This window comes from Vespula pensylvanica, chromosome 2, assembly GCF_014466175.1.
Source record: "Vespula pensylvanica isolate Volc-1 chromosome 2, ASM1446617v1, whole genome shotgun sequence".
Classification (NCBI taxonomy): Eukaryota; Metazoa; Arthropoda; class Insecta; order Hymenoptera; family Vespidae; genus Vespula; species Vespula pensylvanica.
The window spans coordinates 8,785,858-8,808,555 of record NC_057686.1 but is presented as its reverse complement, the minus strand read 5'-3'; the positions used below and the strand labels follow the sequence as shown (position 1 = coordinate 8,808,555).

General features: G+C 30.2%; 5 protein-coding genes across 6 annotated transcripts; 3 read left to right on the top strand and 2 right to left on the bottom strand.

Moving 5' to 3' along the window:
• Nucleotides 1-51: 51 nt before the first annotated feature.
• Nucleotides 52-5,804, top strand: LOC122637453. The gene is made up of 6 exons (XM_043829565.1): nt 52-321; nt 446-3,128; nt 3,244-3,381; nt 3,453-5,097; nt 5,168-5,339; nt 5,434-5,804. The coding sequence occupies exons 2-6, from the start codon at nt 466-468 to the stop codon at nt 5,655-5,657; spliced, it is 4,842 nt and encodes a 1,613-aa protein (XP_043685500.1). The 5' UTR covers nt 52-321; nt 446-465; the 3' UTR covers nt 5,658-5,804.
• Nucleotides 5,805-7,091: 1,287 nt separating this feature from the next.
• On the top strand, nt 7,092-22,435 carry LOC122627336. Its single transcript, XM_043808416.1, has 24 exons — nt 7,092-7,321; nt 7,418-7,514; nt 7,634-7,935; nt 8,029-8,123; nt 8,311-8,602; nt 11,361-11,580; nt 11,643-11,751; nt 11,830-12,068; nt 12,142-12,310; nt 12,393-12,504; nt 12,578-12,714; nt 12,778-12,913; nt 12,976-13,165; nt 13,237-13,337; nt 13,410-13,664; nt 13,743-13,850; nt 13,920-14,003; nt 20,259-20,344; nt 20,387-20,627; nt 20,715-20,811; nt 20,877-21,033; nt 21,098-21,218; nt 21,836-21,930; nt 22,005-22,435. The coding sequence occupies exons 1-24, from the start codon at nt 7,126-7,128 to the stop codon at nt 22,320-22,322; spliced, it is 3,957 nt and encodes a 1,318-aa protein (XP_043664351.1). The 5' UTR covers nt 7,092-7,125; the 3' UTR covers nt 22,323-22,435.
• On the bottom strand, nt 8,753-10,037 carry LOC122637495 (ankyrin repeat domain-containing protein 7-like). The gene is made up of 4 exons (XM_043829651.1): nt 9,752-10,037; nt 9,439-9,684; nt 9,235-9,362; nt 8,753-9,139 (listed from the first exon to the last, which is right to left on the bottom strand). Exons 1-4 carry the CDS (start codon nt 9,961-9,963, stop codon nt 8,865-8,867), a joined length of 861 nt encoding a protein of 286 aa, XP_043685586.1. The 5' UTR covers nt 9,964-10,037; the 3' UTR covers nt 8,753-8,864.
• LOC122637492 (protein Skeletor, isoforms B/C) lies at nt 10,431-14,188 on the top strand. Its single transcript, XM_043829648.1, has 13 exons — nt 10,431-10,787; nt 11,361-11,580; nt 11,643-11,751; nt 11,830-12,068; nt 12,142-12,310; nt 12,393-12,504; nt 12,578-12,714; nt 12,778-12,913; nt 12,976-13,165; nt 13,237-13,337; nt 13,410-13,664; nt 13,743-13,850; nt 13,920-14,188. Exons 1-13 carry the CDS (start codon nt 10,721-10,723, stop codon nt 14,105-14,107), a joined length of 2,031 nt encoding a protein of 676 aa, XP_043685583.1. The 5' UTR covers nt 10,431-10,720; the 3' UTR covers nt 14,108-14,188.
• LOC122637493 (protein fem-1 homolog C) lies at nt 13,351-19,544 on the bottom strand. Of its 2 annotated transcripts, none has more exons than XM_043829650.1 (9): nt 19,435-19,544; nt 18,438-18,920; nt 17,848-18,156; nt 17,386-17,749; nt 17,252-17,312; nt 16,986-17,168; nt 16,667-16,915; nt 16,446-16,571; nt 13,351-16,359 (listed from the first exon to the last, which is right to left on the bottom strand). In XM_043829650.1, the coding sequence occupies exons 2-9, from the start codon at nt 18,847-18,849 to the stop codon at nt 16,138-16,140; spliced, it is 1,926 nt and encodes a 641-aa protein (XP_043685585.1). In that variant the 5' UTR covers nt 18,850-18,920; nt 19,435-19,544; the 3' UTR covers nt 13,351-16,137. The 2 variants fall into 2 exon arrangements, with proteins under 2 accessions (XP_043685585.1, XP_043685584.1); XM_043829649.1 differs by having other exon boundaries at nt 18,432-18,920; nt 19,435-19,543.
• Nucleotides 22,436-22,698: the final 263 nt, after the last annotated feature.

Here is a 22,698-nt window from a genome sequence, read left to right as displayed (position 1 = left end):
AATCTAATTAATATCGATTGCTGCTTTATCGAATATAATTAATATCGATTATCGCGATAATCGTTTGTGTTCACCGCCATCTTGTGGCTCTTAAAAGAGATTTAGAGCAAATGTAAACAACAATTTCAGTTTTAAAGTAACCGAAACTAATCTTGTACTCTACATAATTTTTAGAAGTGACGCTAATAGGACTGTTAATCCTATGATGTATAAAAAATAAAATAAATTTGTTCTGTAAGCTTTCCTACTTTAAAAAATTTTATTGTTGTGTGATAATGTTTAATGGATATTGAGAAAAAGATAAATAACTTTTCTTCATTGGTAAATAAAAAGAAAATCATTTTATATTTAATCGCAACCGTATGGCTCAGAACATATTGCTCAAATGTATATGAATTTTGTACAAAGAAGGAATCATTTACTATTTATGTATGACATTACATAGGAACGTTATTAAAAATGTGAATGCTTGTATGTTGTGTGAATATGGAATATGATTCTGAATCTAGTTGTGAAGGTCATTTAAAAGATTTAGAAGCGACAGAAGACCCTCTAGAATTGAAAGAACAGCAAAAAGGTGATAGAGCATTGCATTCTTGTACAACTTTACCCCACCACTGTTTTAAAGATATACCAAAGCAGCCAAACCTATCACTACATGCAGCCAAGAAGAGTCTTTCTACACAAGTAATGGAATATTACGAAAAATATTCCCATAGTTCTAATTTGGATCAATACTTTTCATTACCTACATCCAATATACCTGCAGAATCTGTTAAGTATTATTACAGTGTTTATGAATTAAATTCTAAATTAGGTAATAGTAGGCAAGATTGCATTGGAGAAGAATATAATTTACAAGCTTATGTTCCTAGAGAACGACGTAGATGGATAAGACCACCATTAATTGGTCAATCTTCAAGTACAGAAAATTCTACCCTATATATCCAACCATTGGCAAATCCACAATTTCTATCACCAGATTTAAAACACATCACACCAGAAAGAATTTCTGAAACAAAGAACGGAAGTCAAGAAGTACTTCTAGAAGGTACCGAAAGGAAGATATTTTCACCTACTTCCAGTGTTGCATCTCATAAGCCTTTGGAATGGGATAGTGGTGCAGATGTTGGATATTTTAATTCTTTACCTCATAATAAACATAACAATAAAAAATTAAGTACTATAGAACGTATGGCATTAGCTAGAGGATGTTCTGCAGCTTTGAGATTAGACCCAGAAGGTACTACTGAATCTGGAGTAGTTGGAAAAGGCACAACAATGCAGCATAATTCAAAATCATTAAAAGCTCCAAAAGCAAGTTCTACTTTAATAACAGAAAATATTTCAGAATCAGAAAGTGAAATTGAAATCACTCCTATAATGAAAAATATGTTGCCAGGCATAATTACAGGTAATGATATAAAATCAGAAGAAAAATGTTCTCCAAAACGTTCTAAAATAAAAAGCCTTATAACTCAAAGTTCAAAAGAGAAAGATCCAAATATAACTTTGTCAAAATCTTCATTTACATTTAAAATACCTTCTGTAAAGTATTCAACAGAAGGAAAAAAAGTTATAAATAAAGAAAATATACATAATGAAAATTTTTGTCCAACTTCTACCTCTCTTTTAAAGAAGAGTACCTCCATGAATACAATAGCTGCATCAACTTCTAAAGATATTTTAAAAAGAAGTCAAAGTGAATTAAATCTGTATGCAAAAGATAAAAACAAGGTAACTTTACCTTTAATTTTTAATTCAACATCTTCTATATCTACAGTTGTAAATAAACCTGCTACCTGTGATAAAGTCATACAAACAAGTTTAAATACATTTCCTCAAGAATCAGTTGGTATACAAGTATCTGTTCAAGAAGAAGAAGAAAAGCCACCTTTACCTAGAAGAGGAACTAGTTTGCAAAAATCATTACAGTCCATTTTAAAAAATCCAAAGAATACGTACAAAATCCAGAATTCCAGAATAAATAGCAATGATCATAAAGATAATGTTGCTTATACCAGAAAAGAAACAAAAAATAAGGCATATCACAGTAGCTCAGATGTTTCGCAAAATGGATCAACTCCTTTAACCCCTCAACTTGATGATACAGAAAATATTACTGGAAGAGTTAATAGTTTTGAATATTTTCCCGGTCATATATATGAAAATGTTCTAAATGGAAGTGGCAGTCATGTTTCTTCTGTTGATACAGGAGAATCTAATTCAACTTTCCCTAACACTAGTTCTAGTTTAAGTGAAAAATTGTGGGGTGATTCTGACAGTTTAGTACGAGATTTAGAAAGAAGCGTTAATATACTAAAATCTTTAGTTGATGCCAATAAATGTGACAAACAAGTTAAAAAGCGATTGATACATCATGTCGTTAAAAGACTTATAACAGCCAGGTATGCTGATGATAAAATTGAACATAATTTAGAAGATAATGTACCATGGAATCCAGATGATGCTAGGCAAAAAGTCTATCAAGCTGAAATTTTACATGCTTTAACAAAAAAACATAGTACTACTGCTTCATCTGATAATTGGAAAACAAGTACAAAAAATTGTTCTATACCAAAGTCTATGAAAAATGATCAAGAGATAACACAGGAAACTTTAGCAAGTAGTAACAGTGATAAATTTGATGGAAATACAGATAGAACAGAAATGGATGGAAGAAAAGCAAGAATGGGTTTAAGAACTGATGACTGTCAGCAAAGTAGTAATATTCCAACAGAAGCAGATAGGAGTGAAAGTTCTGAATGTTTTGTTCCACAACAAAACCAGAAAGGCAATAAGATAAAAAATACATTTTGCTTGAAAGAGAAATGTAAAATATTGCAACGGAATGAAACAACTTCTACAAATAGTACTCCGTCTGATCATAATAGAATGTTATTAGATGCTGTTGTAAACAGAAAAACTTCGACTATATCTAGTAAGAGTACTGAAAATAACACAGATTGGAGATTCCCAACTACATTATCAGAACGACAATTTGAATTAAAACGATGTCGGAATTCCAATACAGGAGATTTAAGATTAGTCAGTTATGCTGAAATGGAAAAAAGAAATCAACTTGTCTGGATAACAAATGAAATTAGTCACCTTTGTAACTTAAAAAAGTATGTCTTTTGATATTTTATATTTATTAAGAGTTATATGCATAGGTAATTAATCATGAGACAATGAAAAAAAGTACTAATTACGGATACTAAGGAAAATGTTGTTATATTTTAGATTACTGGAACAGCCACGAAGATTGGAAAGATCAAAAAGTTCACCAAGGAAATCAAAATCTGCATCGTTTAAAACGAAACCAGGACATATAATGACGCACATGGAAGAAAAATCTGTTGATACTGATTCTGTATGCAGGTAAGTAATGGAACTATAAACTAACATATAAACATATAATATTATATTAAAATAAATGTATGTATTTTAAGGGATGCATCAAATTCAAGAGGAAACTCCATTGGAGAGCAATGGTCTTCTCATTGCAATTTAGCAACTTGTCACTCTACTGATACTGAGTATACTAATAATATACAACGCACAAAAAAACGAAATAGTTCATCGCAAACAGCTACCGAAGTAGCTGATGCCCATTCCAAAACAGGAGGAGAAATTATAACTACATCAAAGGCACAAAATACAATTAAGCTAGTTAATACAGGTGTACAAACGCTTCACCAGGAAATATCCACAATTACTACGTGCACACAAAATGGAACTGCACATTTTACTAAATGTTCGATCCATAAAAATTTGATACATTCACCAAATAAGTGCAAGTATATTAATCAGGGAGGACAAGATGAGAAAGATATTTCGCAAGCTATATCAAATACGTGTTTATGTTGTTTACAAGGCCAGTCTCAAAATCCATCAATAAAAAATAAATGTCTTCAAATTCCTACAAATTCTGATTTTGCAAAAGAAGATAGCGAGACAAGTACAGAATTGACAAGATTGTCATACACAAATAGTAATAGCATAAGTTCTTCCCAACAAACCCATTGTTATATGGATAAGAGCAAGAATCAATTAAAACAAAAAGAAACTAAAAATCAAATAAATGCTTCTAAATCAAAGTACACACAATGTAATTGTCAGTCTACATTTAAGGCTCATTATAACAATTGTAAATGTGGCATAAATAATATAAATAAGAAGACAATATATCAGAATACATTACCTGAAACATGTCGAATACACACGAAACAAATACCTACAATGGAAATTATTGGTACTACTCCTTTTTGTGAGCTATGTCGTAAAAGGACTTATAGTGCATGTAGAAGTTTTTGCATTTGTCAAAAACAAGAAAAAACCAGTGAAAGTACTTCCCCAACAATAAATGGATGTACATGTACAAAGGAAGTAAATGACGAAATACAAACTAATATGTTTACAATAAGATCTGATCGGAGCTGTCTTCAAGATAGTAGACTCGTAGCTGATTGTAATAACCAACAAAAAATTGTAAATTTATGTGGATGCTCGAATTCTTGCGAAAATAAGCTTGAAAGTGAGATTTATATGCCAAATGCGTCGCACGAAACTTGCTCGAATTTAAAGACTGAATATAACAGAAGATATCATTCTGAGAGCTGCTCAAAAGCAGAGCGACATCAAATACATACTCGACCTTATTGTCTAATTAATACAGAAGAGAATGAAACTTCTCTGCAACCAAAAGTACAAACTAGAATAAAATGCAACTGCAGTAAAGATTGTTCTTGCCCTAATAAAATTAAAGAAGGCGACAACAATCATAGAACAAAGCATAATACGGAATCAAATGATGTAAATGGATTTAATGTCAATGATTCCAATAAAAATTGTAAATGCTGCCGTACATGTGGCAAGGTATATGAAAATATCAGAAAATGTAATTGCCGTCAAACATATCCAAAGTCAGTGGCATATGAAATATCATTTACCAAGGAGAATAGTCAAAAAAATATTAGCACCATAAAAAAGATGCCATTATCTAATACGATCAATGATGCAGTAAAATCGGATAAGTGTACCTGTACCAGTAAAAAGCAAACGGAAAATAAAAATGATAAGAAGAGGACTCTTCAGGTAAATTTTGTGATTTTTAAATTCTTGTCTATGATTAATTTAATATTTGGACTATATTTTATTCTTTTAGGATTATCTATCGAAGAACAAGCCAGAGTTTGTAAATAACGCTGAAACGCGTAGGCAGTACGTGTCCGAGATAGCGCACCTTCGACAACTAAGGAAAGAGAAACGTATTCAATTACTTGCTATGGCTAGTACATCGAATTCGATTAAATTGCCTAAATCATTTAAACCAACAGGTAATTTTTTAATGTTCTTTTTTTAATATTATTTTTATAATATTATTTTTGTAATATTTTATGATTTGCTAATAAATGGTTATTTTATATTCAGTAAATGTACAAAAAAGAATTACCGACGCAGAAATAAAAGAACGATTACGTAAACGTTACCGCAGACTGAACGAGGTACGGGTTAAGCGGCGACAGCAAGAAAGGCAAGAAGAAACACGTCGCAATAAGCTCATGGCCAAAATTTTTTGTAAAAAGTTACAGCAGAAAGTTTTGAGGGGCCAAGTGGATCTATCTCAAAGTGTCAGTGTAATATCCAATTTATAACATTAAGATCTCACCGACGTTATTCTTTTTGATTAAATAATTCTTAAATACATAATATTTATAGTTTTACATCAAATGAAAAAGAGCATAGTATCTAAAATTTTTCTTCGAAATATATTTAATGCTATTGCTTATATTATATCTTTTGGCCGTAGAATAATCTTCGATCTTTTTAAATAATTAATTCAATACATTTACATACAATGTTATTTTTAATTTTTCAATAATATTACTTTATAATTTATTTATCAGATTGAACGATTTATGAATTAATATCATATTAGAGCATATTAGTAACTTATAGATATATATTTTATGAATGTTTCACCTCAATCACCCGCACGTATATACTTTACGTCATTCGCGTAAATGATAAAATTTTATGAAAGATTTACAAATTTAAGATATTCTAATTGCATGAATACAGTATAAATATCAAAATGTTGTAAAACGAAGTATTAGTTAAGTATTTATACGAGATTAAATCGTCCTTGTCTTGCCAAGATATTTTCGTACATACACCAAGTATATTAGTATATTTCATTGTATAGATGGACCTGTTTAATTTAGTCATTTAACAATCAAATTTTTTGATCGCGTTAAAAAAAAATATTATTCTGGTCACAATGAATCACCGACCATGAAAATTTGAAACGCTTACGACGATAGAAGTAGTTAGTACCTGAAATGAAGTACAGAATAAATTTATTAGATGTAAGTTTTAAGGAAATTTATTTGCAGTTCTAGATTGTATTTTAATGTCTTGTCTTTTTGTACGATTTTTAATGTACCTATGTCTAAAGAATAAAGAAAAGGAACACATTTTATTTAGATTATTTTCATTTTAATAACGATATTTTCATGATTTTATGATATTTTAGAAACCATTTTGTTCTTTATAAAAAAAATTTGTTTCTCTTATCGAACTTTCTATCGTAGCTTTCTAAACGAATTTTTTTATACATTCTTTGAAAAAAGGCAAGGCCAGTCAAGTGAGATGAAAAATAACGACAAGAACTACTAAAAATTATCCGTAACAACCTTGTACAAGCGTATGACTATCTAAATAAAAAATTGCCGACAATTACTCGGTGCTCTTACTCCGATTTTACCAGTGTTATTTCTCTGTTTCATATATAAACGAGTTGTTATAACTTTCGAACCAGCCAGTAAAGTTTTACTTCTCGGTACCGGAAGATTGTCCTTAATAATTAATTGTTTTTTTTTTAACATTTTATCGTTTCATAAGGCTATATATTTGATTCTAATGTACCAATTTTTTTATCTTGTTCTGGAGAAATCCGTATTATCATCCCTGATCAACGACCATTATAGAGAAAATAAAAAATAAGAATTTCTCGATTATTTCGGTTAAAATAAAATCCAATATACGCAGTATTACATTAAATATTTCACATTTGCATCCGATCGATCGAGTATAATAAAAATCGTTAAATAAGAGTGAAGGATGGCTCCACAAATAGATAACACTAATGGAACATTAGATCGAATATTGAAAGAAAAATTTACCTCGGAATTTCGTAGTGGTTACATCACCGTGGAGGGTGTTTGTTTTCCTGAACGTTATCAACATTTTGCGGAACAAATCGAAAATTTTGAGGTCAGAGATGACGATGTTTGGGTCTGCACCTTTCCAAAAACTGGTGAGAATTGAATAATTCAATCTCGTACTTTTTAAATTCCTTACTTTTTTTATTAAATGAGTTACTTAAAAAAAAAAACAAACAAACGAATAATAGGTACCACATGGACGCAAGAAATGGTTTGGTGTATTGGTAACGATTTAGATTTCGAAGGAGCGAAACAACTATTGTTTGAGAGATTTCCATTCTTAGAGTAAGTTTGAAAATTGAAATGTACTCTTTGAAAATTGGGATGTACTCTTTGAAAATTGCAATGTACTAATTTTCAACTATCTAGCGTTAAAGTAAATAATGAAAAATTGGTTACGGTAGGGTTTCGATTATCTACGACTTCAGAAAATTCATGTTAGATATACCAAATTCATTGAATCTCGAAGTAATGCAAAACAGCGTAAACTTCATAAAAAACCAACCCAGTCCAAGATATATCAAAACCCATCTGCCATTTCATCTCCTTCCGCGACAATTAAGAATGAGCGAAAAGAAAGCGCGCATTATCAATGTCGTCAGAAATCCAAAGGACACATGCATCTCCTATTTTCATCATGGCAGGCATCTCGAAGGCTATCGAGGTGATTTCGATGAATTTTGCCAGCTTTTCCTAGGAGGAAAACGTGAGTTTTTCATTTTAACAATAACGATTATTTTGTATAATTTGAAATAATATATCTTGACATCGTACATTATACTTTAATCCTTTTTATTAGTTGCCTATGCGCCGTACTGGGAGCATGTCCTTGGTTATTGGAACAAAAGAAACGATATGAATATTTTGTTCTTGAAGTACGAAGATATGAAGTCTGTAAGTATGTAACGCAATATTTTCGAACGACTTAATTTTTTATAGTGTGTAATTTTTTACAATCGTTTTATGTCGACTCTTAAAACGTTACGTTAAATATAAGAAAAAGAAGGTGAAACAGATCTTTTTGCTTGTTACCAATTTCTTGAACATTCTAAAATGCTTTAGAAAAAGATCTCGCTTGCAGGATCTTCCGTCCATAATCAAGAAAACAGCCACTTTTCTAAATAAAAGAATTACAGATGACGAGGTGCAAACTTTAGCCACGCATCTCAGCTTTGCGAATATGAAGGAGAATCCTTCGGTGAACTATAAAGAGACAATCGAAAATTACAAAAAAATTAAATTAATCATCACCGATGGTACATTCATTCGAAGCGGAGAGATCAATCAATGGAAAGGAAAATTATCTCCTGACATGATCGAGAAATTTGACGAGTTGACCAAGAAAATACTTCATCCTGTTGGTCTTCATTTTTTTTAACGGATCTATCGATGCAACTTTTGAAGTTTTTTTTTTATAAATGTGAACAAATTCACGTTTTCCAAGCAGTTGCTATTTGAACTAATCATAGTCTAAACTAAAAATTTTAACTAAAAGTAAGGTAAATTTTAAAAACTTCTTTATACTCACTCGCATTTATTATAATCTATGAAATATAATTACTTATATTTGTATAATATTTGAAATGCAAACAATAATTATCAAAATGAAAATAATAGTTTTATCATTTTTCACATTCAATCTTGATTCTCGCAATCGAGAGCATCTTCTTCGTATTGGATAGATGGTAACAGGTTTGGCAATGTAATTTCGGATAATTTTCGAAGCGAAATTTTGGTCAATGGTGTAGACAGATTAACGTCGCTTCCTCTTTTAATCAAAAGAATAGCAGCATCTCTCTTTTTTCGCAAGATCGCAAGTTGTAAAGCTGTGAAGCCTGTTTGATCTTTAGCTGTAACATCGGCGCCACGATTCAAAAGCAGCAAAAGGACGTCCACGTTCGAAAAAAGAACTAACAAATACATGCTCGAATTATATTATATCGTTCAATTATATTTATTTTTTGATGATAAATACTTTTGTATTTGTTATAACTACGAGACCTACCGGCTATCATTAACGGTGTTCGATCATTGTAATCTCGAATATTGATATCCAAACCGAAATCCAGAAGAGTTTCCACATTTTTCAAACGTTCTCCAACTATGGCATATTGAAGACAAGTCCAACCACGACTGCAAATACATATATCTACGCGTTACCAAAATATAAATGATTACGAAGTTGAATATTTTTGCCTTAAATGCTCACTTATCGAGCTTTTTGATGTCAGCGCCTTTTTTTAAAAGCAATTGTAATATTTCCGGATTTCTGGTAATGTATGCAGCACTCATAAGAACTGTTTTTCCATAAGGTTGCGTAGTCGTATCATCCAAACAGACTGGTATCTTTTCAATGAGTAACGCCAAAATTTGAACATCGCCGCGACGAACAACTTCTAGAAGGGGAGTTTTTAAGTCGAACGTGGGATAGTGTAAGTTTATTGAATGGCTAGAACTGGCAAAATATGTACAACTTATTAACTTACATTGGACCTTGAAATATAATTAACATACCTACTTACACTTTAGAAATAAAATCTCTGATTTTTTTAAAGTTCGCAAATCCAATGAGTCTTATGAATTCCTCTTCTATGGTATAACCAGGTACCAAGATATCTGTGACTAAACAATGGGATTGACCATCGTAAAAGGATAATATCGAATCATTGGAAGTCATCGTGGATTTATTAGAACAAACAATAGGATTATATTGTGCCAACACCGTTCTGCGCATGGCAATTTAAATCGATCAAACGCGTCCATTTTAAGCGATGTTACAATCATCATGATAATACGAGAGAGAAAGGACTTATTTTATATTAAATAATAATAATAATTTTATAATATAATTTTATCCCATATAAACATTTTATTTCTCAAAAAATACGCAACATCTCCTTGATTCGCTGAAATTCTAAAAACAAAAAGCAAGGAAAAAGATAAGTTGCATAAAAAATAGATTTCCGGTTTGGAAATTGAAAAATAAATTTCACGCAAAAATTTCATTAGATTAATCGGATGATTATCGACGGTTAGTCAGCGTTTGATACCGGAAGAATGTTGATAGATTCGACGAGTTCGTAAGGAATTGACACGCGACTCGACTCAGTGAAGGTACGTGCAGGCAGTCAATGCAACGCATATACTTTCTCTTCTGAAAAGAAGGCTGAAACCACTTAGGCAAAGCCACTTGAGTTGTCTCGCGTACTAACCATTCGGAGAGCTGAAGTCTACTTTCTACCGAGATACTTCGTTTCAAGGAACGAATCACCAACCGGTCGAACGCTCGGTTTGCTATCGCGTCATTCCTTTCATTTTATATCGTTCCGTACCTCCAACGTGCGTGTGTGCCTTCTCAACGTCGAGGAGACGCTATTTTATTCTATTTATCTTCTATGTACATACGTTTTCTATCGTATGTACACCCCATCGATCTGATCAACGCATAATATTTTCCTGGATTTCGAGGGAAAGCTCGATAAGATGAAGCTATGGCAAACGCCATAAAAACGTGGAGAGCGAGCGCTCTTATGGCGTGTCTGTTTCTCTCTTATAACGGTACGTGTCGTTGATGTCTCCTTCTATCGAGCTGGCGCGATCCTCCGAATCAATGAACTTTTCAAGGAAAAACTCATAAAGCTCATTTTTCTTTTTATTATTCTTCTTTCTTTCAGCCCTTGTCTACTTTTTCGAAAGTCATTTAATTAAATTCCACCTAATTATTTGACCATCAATTGGTCTCGTAATTTTAGAATTATCTTTCGATTTCCATTATGAATCACTTTAGTGGAATGAATAGAAAGACGATATGGATCGTTATTACCTAGAAGAGTTTTATATATACATTTTCTTGATATTTTTCTGTTTAAAAAACAATTGTTATTATCTAGAAAAAATTTATATATACATTTCCTTGATATTTTTTTTTGTTTAAAAAACATTTTTTAAACAAACAAAAATCAAGAAAAAAATATCCTTTCTATAAACTTAATTTCTTTTCTTCATTCTTTTCTTGTATCTTTTGAAAGCCTGATAAAAATAGATCGAGTGAATGGATAGAATGAGTATGTCGGTCGACGGACACGTAATACGCATAAAACAATTTTACGAAATACGTAATTTGATCGACAGGTTTGGCGGAGGAGAATGATGAGGAATATAGGGGAAAGTATCTTGGAAGATTGAACGCGTATCATCATCAAGTATCTGGTGAGTTATACGCAGTCGATGAGTACACGCTGCTTCTAACTACCTTCAATTACGATGGTAACGGAGCAGATACGTTCTTTTGGGCTGGTGCATCCAATCGGCCAGGTCCTCAAGGTTTCATCGTACCTGACGAGTGGGGCAAGTAAGCGACCTTGAATAATTCGTTTAACTTTCATGCCTTTCAACTTTTTCACTGATTTTCAGGACCAATATACTTGGTCGGTATTTCAATCGGGATTTTACGCTGACTTTGCCGGACAACAAAAAGATAACGGATATTAAATGGTTCGCCGTGTATGATTTGGCTAGTCAGGTTGTTTTTTGCTAGATTTATTCATTCATTCTTTTCATTCTTGTATATCAGTTTTAATAATTATCTTCGATTTTGTAGAACACATTTGGCGATGTCTATATTCCTGAAGAATTTGATCCACCAGCTCCTCAGAAGATCTCTCAGCTATCCAAGAGATCTCATGATGTATCGTCTGAGTCGATAGTGATCTTGGATTCGAAGACAATCAGTATACCGCAATTTACGTATGACGGAACAGGGAATGATACGTATTTCTGGGTTGGCTTAGGTCCTCAACCATCGAGCAAAGGAACGAAGGTTCCTGATGAGTATGGATAGTAAGTAAAGTAGATTTTTATGATAAGCTTTATTTGATGCATGTCTTCATTATTTATTCGCCTCTTTCATCAGCCTGGATCCACTACGTGCTTATAAAAAAGAGGATATAATAATTCAATTGCCAGGAGAAATGACTGTCTTTAACGTCGATTGGTTGAGCGTATTCGACGTAAAAACTAAATCGAATTATGGCTCGATTATTATACCAGACGGTCTTAACGTACCACCATCTTTAGTTAAAGTAAAATAATGCTTTCTCATGATTAAAAATCGATCATTTTATTGTTCTAAGCGCATTTATTTAACATGTTCTCGATTGACAGATTGTCAAACATACGCAATCTCTGCCGAATTGTGTTCAGCTCCATAAACGTTATCAAGTTAGCTGGGAAATCTTTGGCCCACAGATCACGATACAATTGGCTGGTCAAGTTGGTCAGTAATGTTATTATCTCGTAAAATAAATAGGATTCTTCCAGTTTTTAAGACTTCATTTTGATACTTATAGCCGAAGATGAGTACATGGCTTTCGGCTTATCTGGTTCTGATAGCTCCAGCCAAATGGAAGGAGCAGATGTTACCATTGCTTATATGGATGGTACACGGGGTTATGCCACTGATTACAACATAACGGCAAAAGCACCGGTACGTATATTCTTAATTTCTATTGATAAAATATAGAAATAATTATTACAATTTGTAAAATAGTGTGGAAAAGTCCTTGGACAGTACAAGGGTGTTTGCAAAGACGAGCTCTTAGGTGGACTAGACAGCAATCAATTGTATACCGCGGTAAGAGAAAACGGCATCAATACCATCACTTATAGGCGAACGCTTAATTCGTGTAAGTATAAATATGGAAATAGTTTTGATAAACTCCAACTACAAACAATTTTCAATTTTTAGCTGATCCAGGAGACAAAGAATATCCTACGGACAAACTGGCTTATATAATTTGGGCGTTAGGAAGATTAGACGAGAATATGGAACCTAATTTCCACGATCTCTATCCTAAAAGTGATTTGCGATTAGAATTGAGTCGTCAGGAACCAGAAAATACCTGTATGGATTTCACGGAAGATAATGAACAGCTCGTGTGAGTATTAGAGTTCACTCTTGATAGTAATGACTGTAATTTGAATCCATTTGCATCAAACTTATTTTTAGGATACCTTGGGAAAAGGCAGAGATATTCGATAGGAGTATTAGAACTTTTAAAGCTACTATTGGACCATCTGGAGGAAAAAAGGGTTATCAAGGAATAACAGGTTCGTAAACATATTTAATCACTCTTTGTAATTTAATTATGTTTTTAGTATGATCATAATTTATCGTAATAGGACAAACGTCGATGGGTTACGCGTGGTACATTGAAGGTCAATTAATACCGGAATTGTATTTACGTCGAGGATTAACATACAACTTCGTTGTCTACGGAGGCAATAATCCTCATAGTTCTAATTTGTATCATCCTTTAATTATTACGGACGAACCTCACGGAGGCTACGATAGACTCAGCGATATTGCACAAAGTAAAATAAGAGTGTTAGCTGGCGTTGAGTTTACTAGAAGAGGTCGACCAAGACCAACGGCAGGTATCTTAAATGATAGAATTATTATTTAAAAGAATTAACTTTATGAGTTGATCGATATAAAAGCATGCTTATTTACAGTGGGTCCTCTTTGTTTGAGCAAGCATGACAGCAGAGATAGAAGACTAGACGATGACTTTTTATCTTTCAAGAAGTTTAACAGAAGCCTTATATATGTTTGTGAACCTGGTAAGTTCTGATCGATATATCTTTCATAAAGAAATTATACGACTTTACCGTATACTCGTGTATTTGTAGGCGAAGGAGGTATTCTAGAAGTGACACCTAACACATCGTGGCCAGATGTTGTTTATTATAATTCCTTTACTCATGCAAATATGGGTTGGAAAATATACGTTGTTGATGCTTATTCCCGAAGCAAAGCAATTTTACATAACTTATCCCTGACTGTTGGAATAGTGGCTGTGTTTTTTCGTCTTTTATAAATTTAGATACATTCTAAAAAAATTGATCGTCCTTTTTTATTATTTAAAAATGAAGTAATTTTCACAAATGATTTTCACAAGTAATCTTCGATAACTTATTTATTAAACTTGGCAATAAGAAAATTATTTACGATTACTATTAAGACAATGTCTTCTATTTATGGTCGAATGACTCATGTTTATCATATGAAAATCACATCATCGACATTTTATATTTCGTCCTTTTTATTTTATTTATGTATTGTTCCTTGCTTATTATTATAGTGCCAAAGGAAACTTTCTCACAGTTGCCAAAAGCAATACATACTATATATCTTTCGTATGTTGTATATTTTGATCGAAATTTGATCAAAAATTATAATGGATAAGACGATTGATTTTATATATTTTTTCTGCGTCTTTGCTTTATTTCTTTTAATAATATTAAACGTAATACTCATATGAATATCAATGTGTGTATATTAAGTTTCATAAACATTGTGTATTTAGAGATACATATATTTATTATATTACAAAATAATTTTTATATAAGATGTAAGATATAAACGATAGTATTAAGTACTATATTCGTTATATATTCTTATTTTATATATTTACAAAATCTCATTCTTAATATTCATTTATTTATAATCTGGATTTTTATTAATTTTTGCAAACTTAACATACTTGTACTGTGGTATGCATCCAGATATAATTTCTTATTATTATGTACGTATATTTACGTCATATCACCTTTTATAACCATATTTGTTCAATAATCTCAATTTACAACGAGCAAAGAAATTTAAGACAATATAGAGAAATATAAAATTTGAAAATAAATGTCATACATACAAACATAAAACATCTTTGGTACTGAAAGTAAACATTTTAATACTGTGTACCATGTGATCTGCTTTTGCACTAAAAGGTGTCAATGTTTAAAAAAAAGTTTTGAAATGTATACATAAATAAAATGTATAAAAGTATTTCGAAACTCATAAGCGGATTTTTAAATTTTACTTGTCTTTATATTTATTTTAAATTTTACTTGTAAGCAATTATCATGCATTCAATGAGCAATTTTATAAAAACTATATAAGCAGTCTTTTTAAAATGAATATTTTATTAGCCTCTATCTACAACTGAAAAAAAATATACTTGCTAAATCAAAAAGAAATTACTTTTTTGTAATAATATGATAAGAATGGAGAAAGCAGAATGATAAGCTATTAGTCGTGAATCGATATCGTGTGTGATTATAATCATAATAATAATATATTTAATTTAATTCGGTACGCATAATACAACACTTTTTTAGGGAAGGATTACTCTTAACATTGATTACTCTAACGACATTGACGAGTCTGATTGCACCGAGGATTTTAAAGCCTTATCCCCACTGAATCAAAAATGAGGAACTTTTTGTTGATGTTCTATATATATTGAAAAAGTTGTTTGTTATCGAATATTTCTCCATATTTTTGTTGCCATTAACAAATATTACCGCTTCTTGGCTATTTCCGTTCAGAACAATAAAGATTAAAAGAAAATATGAAACACGGCCACACGCGGAAACAGAAACAAATGCTCTTCAATGTGAATGTAAATCTAGTCTTGAAAACAAAACAAACCGAAACAAAACAAATGTTTCTCAAATTACGTTGCTTCAATGTGACCGAAATGTTTCTATAAGTTGCTGTTGAAAATGTTCTAAAACATTCAGCAACAAGAGACGACAGTAAATTCCTTATCATTTCAGAGAGGAGAAGGCTCAACAACTCTGGCCTGGGATAAAGCTTTCTCTAAAAATTAGCATATATTTTGCACCACATCATCAGTAATGCAAAGAAAAGAATAACCTAATACTTATCTCAACTTGATGTAGTTTAAAAATGTATGTATCGGTCGCACATACACGTACATACACCTGCGATGTTTTCTTAGAGAAAACATTCAAATTATTCACATCCTACAATATTACTTTTGTATAAACACACGTGCACGTTTTTTTTTTTACACACTTTCATACTATATATAAAAATATACGTTTATTCTCTGTGAAATTCCAAAAACTCTTGCAATGCAGATGGCAATTCTATACAGTCAATACCATATTTACACATGGCGTGTGCCGCGTGACATTGTAAACTAATATATTTAACGAGATTTACATTATTGCCAGGATAAGAAGATATTAAATCTGCTGGAGTATTTCCAGCTTTATTCGGAGTATCTAAATGAGCCCCATAATCCAACAATAATTTTATGAGCTGCATTTAAAAAATATATAAAAAAAAAAATTATAAATTTGTTTTATCCCACATACCGATAAACAAATGTAACATGATATACTTACTGGAACGTCAAACTTCTTAACTCGGCTTGCTATATGCAAAGGAGTTGATCGTGATGCATTTCTTGCATTGACTTGCGCTCCACATTCCAAAAGTAACTTAACAACTTCCAAACGTGGAAAAATTACCTAAAATTTTATTAGTATTTTTTTTAAAGTAATTTAATAATATTATATAATATACTAATGATATATGTTTATATAATCAGCAAATCTGGACAAACCTGAGTTTCATTAGCGGTAGTAAAATAACTTGTGTTGATAGTATTCAAACTAGATACACACAGATGCAAAAGAGTATCTTCTGCATGTGCAGATCTTGGATTTTGTTTAACTAATTCATGTACTAGTTGTTTTGTTAATATTTTCTCCTCATTAGTTTCTCCAGTTTCTATCAATAAATATATTAAATGAGTCACACATTTTAGGATTCGTTCATAACTTTCTTGTTGCCTTTTATGCACTGGTCGTATCTGTAATGATTTCGTATTAAATCATAGCAACATTTTATATAAATATAATTATATAATTCTATGAACATACCTCTAATAATTTTTTAGCATCTATTAATTGGCTTGAGAGTAATTTAAAGATAGCTACTACATCACAGAATCTAGGCTCCTTTTTATTTCCATTGCGATTCATGACCTCCAAAGTTTTTTCGTTTAAATCAACCATAAGCTTCAATAAAGCTTGTGCTGTTAGATATGTGTCAGCATACAAAATCTGTGATGTCACAAATATTATTATATATATTTATTAAATACTTTTTATATTTTAATATGCAATATATGCATATGCATACTTACAGAATCTTTTTCAACACGAATTTCTAATGCCCTACGCCATAAATCTATGCAACGTTGATATCTATAACAAAAAATTATATAACAAATTTTATAAAATTATATTTTATCAAAACAGATTATATCAAAATATATACCTTAATGCATCTGCATATGAAGCTCCCCTAAACATTAACCTTAATAATGTATCTTTATGATGTGGTCCTAATATTCTTTCACATATTAATAAACTTTGTATTCGCATTGCATCTATATCAAGTGCAATTGCATTTAATTCCTCTAGAGTAGTAAATTCTGTTGCATATCTGTAAGTATCTCGTTTGGGTAACACAGGTCTTTTTTGTAATGGTTTACCATCTATCATGTGAGAGTTTCTAATTTCCATAGCTGCTCTCCAATACTTTAAAGCCATTTGCGTATCGTTATGATCGTAAAAAAATGTGGAACCCATCAACTCATTAGCATCTGCTAATCTTTCTGAAGAATAAGACACGTTTTCCACTAAAATAATATGAATTAATGAATAAAATCTATGTAAATAAATTCTATATAAATTATATAGATTTTCATTTTAACATTAAATATAATGAATCTTTTACCCAAATATTCAAATATCGGAATGGTCCCTCTTAAACAAGCAATTTGAAGTGCATCATCATTAAAACGAGATCTAATATGAGGATCTGCGTTATGTTCAAGAAAAAGTTTGGTAGTTCTAAATCTATTCTCTTGAATAGCATAATATAAGGCAGTTTTATTATGAATATCTCTAGCATTTACATCAGCACCATGCTGCAGAAGGAAAATGCACAATTCTACACTCTGTATTGAATTTATTAGACATGTTCCACCATTATAATTTGGTTTTGATATGTCAGCACCATTTTCAACCAAATAGGATACAATATCTAAAATATAAAATATATATCAATATGAGATAACATAAAAAAAAAATCTTTTTAGTCATATATCAAATGTTTCATTACTTGCTTTATGCAATATTATATCAATATAGTATAATTAGTAATAACACAATAAATTTAAATCTTGGAAATAAAAAATAGATCTAAATTTATATATAACTATATCTTTGGCTCAATATTATTTGCTTATATATATATTAAATTACAGAAACTTTAAAATATATATGTCTATAACTATTAAAAAAGGCATATTGTATTACCCATACGTGTCATGAAGCATGTTGACCTTACTGGAGTAGAACCAGAATCTGAGACAGCATTAATATCTGCACCATGAGCTATCAAACACTTTACTACAGGAAGTTTTTCAGATACTGCAGCACACCACAATGGTGTAACATAATGTATTGATCTATCATCAGATGCTGCATACTTTCCTCTCTGTTCAATATCTGCATCACATACCGTTATCAGATATTCTACAATGTCTACATGACCTCTTTTGCAGGCAATAAATAATGGTGCACATCCATCTATTTTATAAGACACAATTTCTTTCCTAGTTTCAATTTTACATTTTTCTATACGGTTTCGTAAAGTATATGATAGGTGTGCACCAGGTCCAGCATATTTGCATTCATCCATAAGATCATCAAATATTTCTTCCGTGGAATACATTGTTTGATATTTATTAGATTGTATATTCTTTTTCCCAAATATTATACATAAAGTTCTCCTAATTTAAATCTCTAAAAAGTACGAAATAAATATGTCAAAAATAGTACAATTTTTTAAATCTTAGAATTAAGGACTATGTAAAATGAGATATATAGAAAGACTTGTACGTGTACTTTTTAGTGAATTAAAAACTTTTACATATCTCATGACAATACACAAAAGAACAGATGTTTCATATTAGAAACAAAGAAATAAAGACGAGGACAAAGAAAACTAACCTGATGAAACTAAACTATGTATATACAAGCTTATAAGACAGAATTTGCTTTAATAATATTTAAGAAAATCTCTAATCAATAAAAAACACAATATAAAATACAATCATAAATTTGAGAAACAGTATTTTCTTATTTTATAGAGACTAAAATATAGATATTTGTAAGGTTACATTCGACTTTCAAAATAAACTTACTTAACTTTCAAAATAAATTTTAGTACACATATTTGCACTGTTACACACTACATATATTAGATATCACACATGTGTGCATTATGTTAACATATAATAAATAATTATTAACTTACCCGTAACAATCAACAACCCACCCCATCATATAAACGATAGAAATATTACTAGTTTTCTTTGCATTGTAAATGACAGATCTAGTCAATAAATCACGTGATTAAAATTACCAATCACGTGATACTTCTGCTTATGCGCAACAAACGTTCAGTTTATTTGATTTTGTTACAATATAATAACGGGATGAATGCATGGAACATAAAGCATAAAGGTTCATTTATATACAACCGTACTCATTTCGAAGTCATTTCGTGTCCCGATCGTGTATCAGACCGAATTGATTACCATAATTTTATATGTAACAATTTATATCCGTGGTCCGGACTGATATTTTTCCTGTTACCTAGTCTGACCACGGAGATATACAGATACAACAAGGAATTGTATAACACGCTTAAACATCTCGTTCGTGCATGATGCTATTAATTTTTAAGACTGTATTTACATTTTTCAGATACTGATAGTATATAACTGGACATAAATGGATTGTATATAAATAGATTTTAATTTTGATAAATACAAATATTGTATTATGAAATGAATAAACAAATATTTCTTTATATGTAACAAATCTATACCCTTCTTTTCCGTTAAATTATCTATCAAAACAAAATAATTAAAATCTAGAAATATTTATTAACGTAAACACGCAAATAAATACATAATAAGTAAATAAATTAGTAATTAAGTACGTTAACGTAGTTTCATTTTATAAAAATGTAAAGAAGTGGAACGATTGAGTCTCTTAAATAAAAAAAAAATTTGCGGAGATAGTAGAACGAAGATGCTTCGAAAGTAGTTTGACATACATTACACATTTCCACAGCCTTCTTTAAATCAGTATATCTCAGTCGTATATCGGTCTGCAGCTTATACGAATTCTACACGTTTTCCAAGAAGTACTTTGAACAAGTAAGTATTAAACAAATTCTATTCTCCGCTTATATCGTATAGCGTAACTGTACCGTTGACCAAAATAAATTGATTACAGTGAATAAAAAATCTATTACATTTTCAACCATGGAAGGCAATTTTGCTGATAAATTGGATTATATGTTCGGAGTAAAATCAAGCTTTTTTAAAGTAGAACCAGGATACTGTTTATTACCTCCTAATTACGCGTTCTTTGCTAAAAAAATAAGAGATATGAAAATATATGAAGATGACATATGGGTAGTTTCTTATCCTCGAACTGGTGATTTGGATGTTCCACTTATTTTTGAGACAAATTATAAATCATAAAAGTGTAATATAGTAATATTAAGTACTATTTAAATTATAGGTAGTCATTGGGTACAAGAAATGGTATGGTGTATTGGAAATAATTTTGATTATGAAACCACGAAAACTCTTCTGGTAAAACGTAATCCATTGCTCGAGTAAGAATCTTGATACAAAGTAAATAATTTAATTACAAAAAAGCATAACAGCTGGTATGTTTTAGAGCATCAGTCCTTATGGTCACAGGAAATTATGTAGATTGGTTTTCAAAGTTAGGCGATTCAGTAGAAAATGTTGTAAATGCATCACGACCTCGATATATTAAATCACATTTACCTTGGGATTTATTACCTACAGACATTCACTTAAAAAAACCAAAAGTATAAACACACATTTAATTATGTTTATATAAAGTAACGCTTATAAAAATTTATTATCTTTCAGATTATATATATTACCCGAAATCCTAAAGATACATGTGTGAGCTTTTATCATTACTGTAAAGTATTTCATAATATGAAAGGCAACTTCGAAGATTTTGCGGAATTATTTGTAAATGACAATGGTATTAAATCAACGTTATGAGCACATCAAAATTATATGCTATTATAGAATATATGGATGTTCCCACTTTTTTCTATATAATGCCAGCATATTTTATGAGAAAAATATCATTTAAATATAAACTCAAAAATGCAATATTAAAAAATTATAACAGAAATATGAGATAATAACAGACTTGTTTTCATTTGATATAGTATATATTATAAAAATAATTATCTAATATTTTTACATAAGCTTTATTACTTTTTGCTTACTACTTGAAGTACAAGTTTACTACTTGAAGAATGTAGTAATATGATTCACTGAAATAAAAGGAAATCAACAAAAAATTCGAAATGTAATCAATTTAATTTTTGATATATGCTTACATTAATAAGAACTTTAAAATGGAATTAAAATAAATAAATATTATGAATCTATTCTTGTACAGTATTGAACAAAAACCATTCTTATTTTTATTATAACTTTTTAACATAGCATTTTTGAGTCTATGTTAACATGATATTTTCTTTTATTACTACTCGTAAAATATCGTTACGTGGAAAAAAGTCTGTACATTCTATTTGTATATTTGTATGTATAAATTAATAATAATCCTTTTGATATTTTATATTAAAGTTCCAATCGGATCCTTCTGGAATCACGTACTTCCTTTTTGGAATGCTAGAAAACAAAATAACATTTTGTTTTTAACATATGAAGATATGAAGAAGGTTACATATAAGAATACTTATTATAATAATATTATGTATTTGTAAAATGTTTTAACTATAATTGAATTTTTTAGGATCAAGCTGAAATAATTAAAAAAACAGTAAAATTTCTTGATAAAACAATAACAAATGAACAACTTATTGAACTTAGCGAACACTTGAAATTCTCTAAGATGACGAAAAATCCTGCTGTGAATTTAGAACATATATTAAAAGAAAAAAATTGTGATGAAAATTTAAAACTTGATGTAAAATTTATAAGAAAAGGTAAAATTGGTGATTGGAAAAATTATATGTCAGAAGATCTAAGTAAAAAATTTGATAATTGGATGCAAAAACATTTAGAAAATACTGACTTAAAACTGGATACAGAAAGTTCCATATGTGAATAATAATGAAAATTACCTTCTTATTATTTACTTTATCTAAGCAAGGATAAAGTTACATATATCAAAAAATTGCTACATATAACAGAAAATAATTTCTGTATGCTATAATATATATCATCCTAAAAAGAATTTTATATGACATGAATATTAATACAATATCAGAAATAGAAAAATCTATATATTATATTATAAAAACCTATATATTATATGTTATAATTAATTAATTAAACATGTACTTATAATAGAATAAAATTTATTTTGACATATTAATTATCAGTTAAAAACTAAATAATTTCATATTACATAGACGAAGCTAATTAACTCAATAGTGTTTAATCTGCATTGTATTTTATACCTAAATAAAAATAACTCTGTATTC

Excerpts from the sequence above, each read along its gene's own strand:
- LOC122637453 (XM_043829565.1), top strand. The coding sequence starts at position 466 with ATGCTTGTATGTTGTGTGAATATGGAATATGATTCTGAATCTAGTTGT. Across the intron at positions 3,382-3,452 it reads GATACTGATTCTGTATGCAG|GGATGCATCAAATTCAAGAG; the intron begins GTAAGTAATGGA and ends ATGTATTTTAAG. Across the intron at positions 5,340-5,433 it reads TAAATCATTTAAACCAACAG|TAAATGTACAAAAAAGAATT; the intron begins GTAATTTTTTAA and ends TTTTATATTCAG.
- LOC122627336 (XM_043808416.1), top strand. The coding sequence starts at position 7,126 with ATGGCTCCACAAATAGATAACACTAATGGAACATTAGATCGAATATTG. Across the intron at positions 12,914-12,975 it reads TAGGCGAACGCTTAATTCGT|CTGATCCAGGAGACAAAGAA; the intron begins GTAAGTATAAAT and ends TTCAATTTTTAG. Across the intron at positions 21,219-21,835 it reads ATTATTTGTAAATGACAATG|TTCCAATCGGATCCTTCTGG; the intron begins GTATTAAATCAA and ends TTTATATTAAAG.
- LOC122637495 (XM_043829651.1), bottom strand. The coding sequence starts at position 9,963 with ATGCGCAGAACGGTGTTGGCACAATATAATCCTATTGTTTGTTCTAAT. Across the intron at positions 9,685-9,751 it reads AGAGATTTTATTTCTAAAGT|TTCTAGCCATTCAATAAACT; the intron begins GTAAGTAGGTAT and ends ATATTTTGCCAG. Across the intron at positions 9,363-9,438 it reads GACATCAAAAAGCTCGATAA|TCGTGGTTGGACTTGTCTTC; the intron begins GTGAGCATTTAA and ends ATGTATTTGCAG.
- LOC122637492 (XM_043829648.1), top strand. The coding sequence starts at position 10,721 with ATGGCAAACGCCATAAAAACGTGGAGAGCGAGCGCTCTTATGGCGTGT. Across the intron at positions 12,311-12,392 it reads TACCACCATCTTTAGTTAAA|ATTGTCAAACATACGCAATC; the intron begins GTAAAATAATGC and ends CTCGATTGACAG. Across the intron at positions 12,914-12,975 it reads TAGGCGAACGCTTAATTCGT|CTGATCCAGGAGACAAAGAA; the intron begins GTAAGTATAAAT and ends TTCAATTTTTAG.
- LOC122637493 (XM_043829649.1), bottom strand. The coding sequence starts at position 18,849 with ATGTATTCCACGGAAGAAATATTTGATGATCTTATGGATGAATGCAAA. Across the intron at positions 18,157-18,431 it reads ATGCTTCATGACACGTATGG|ATATTGTATCCTATTTGGTT; the intron begins GTAATACAATAT and ends TTTATATTTTAG. Across the intron at positions 17,169-17,251 it reads TTCGTGTTGAAAAAGATTCT|ATTTTGTATGCTGACACATA; the intron begins GTAAGTATGCAT and ends GTGACATCACAG.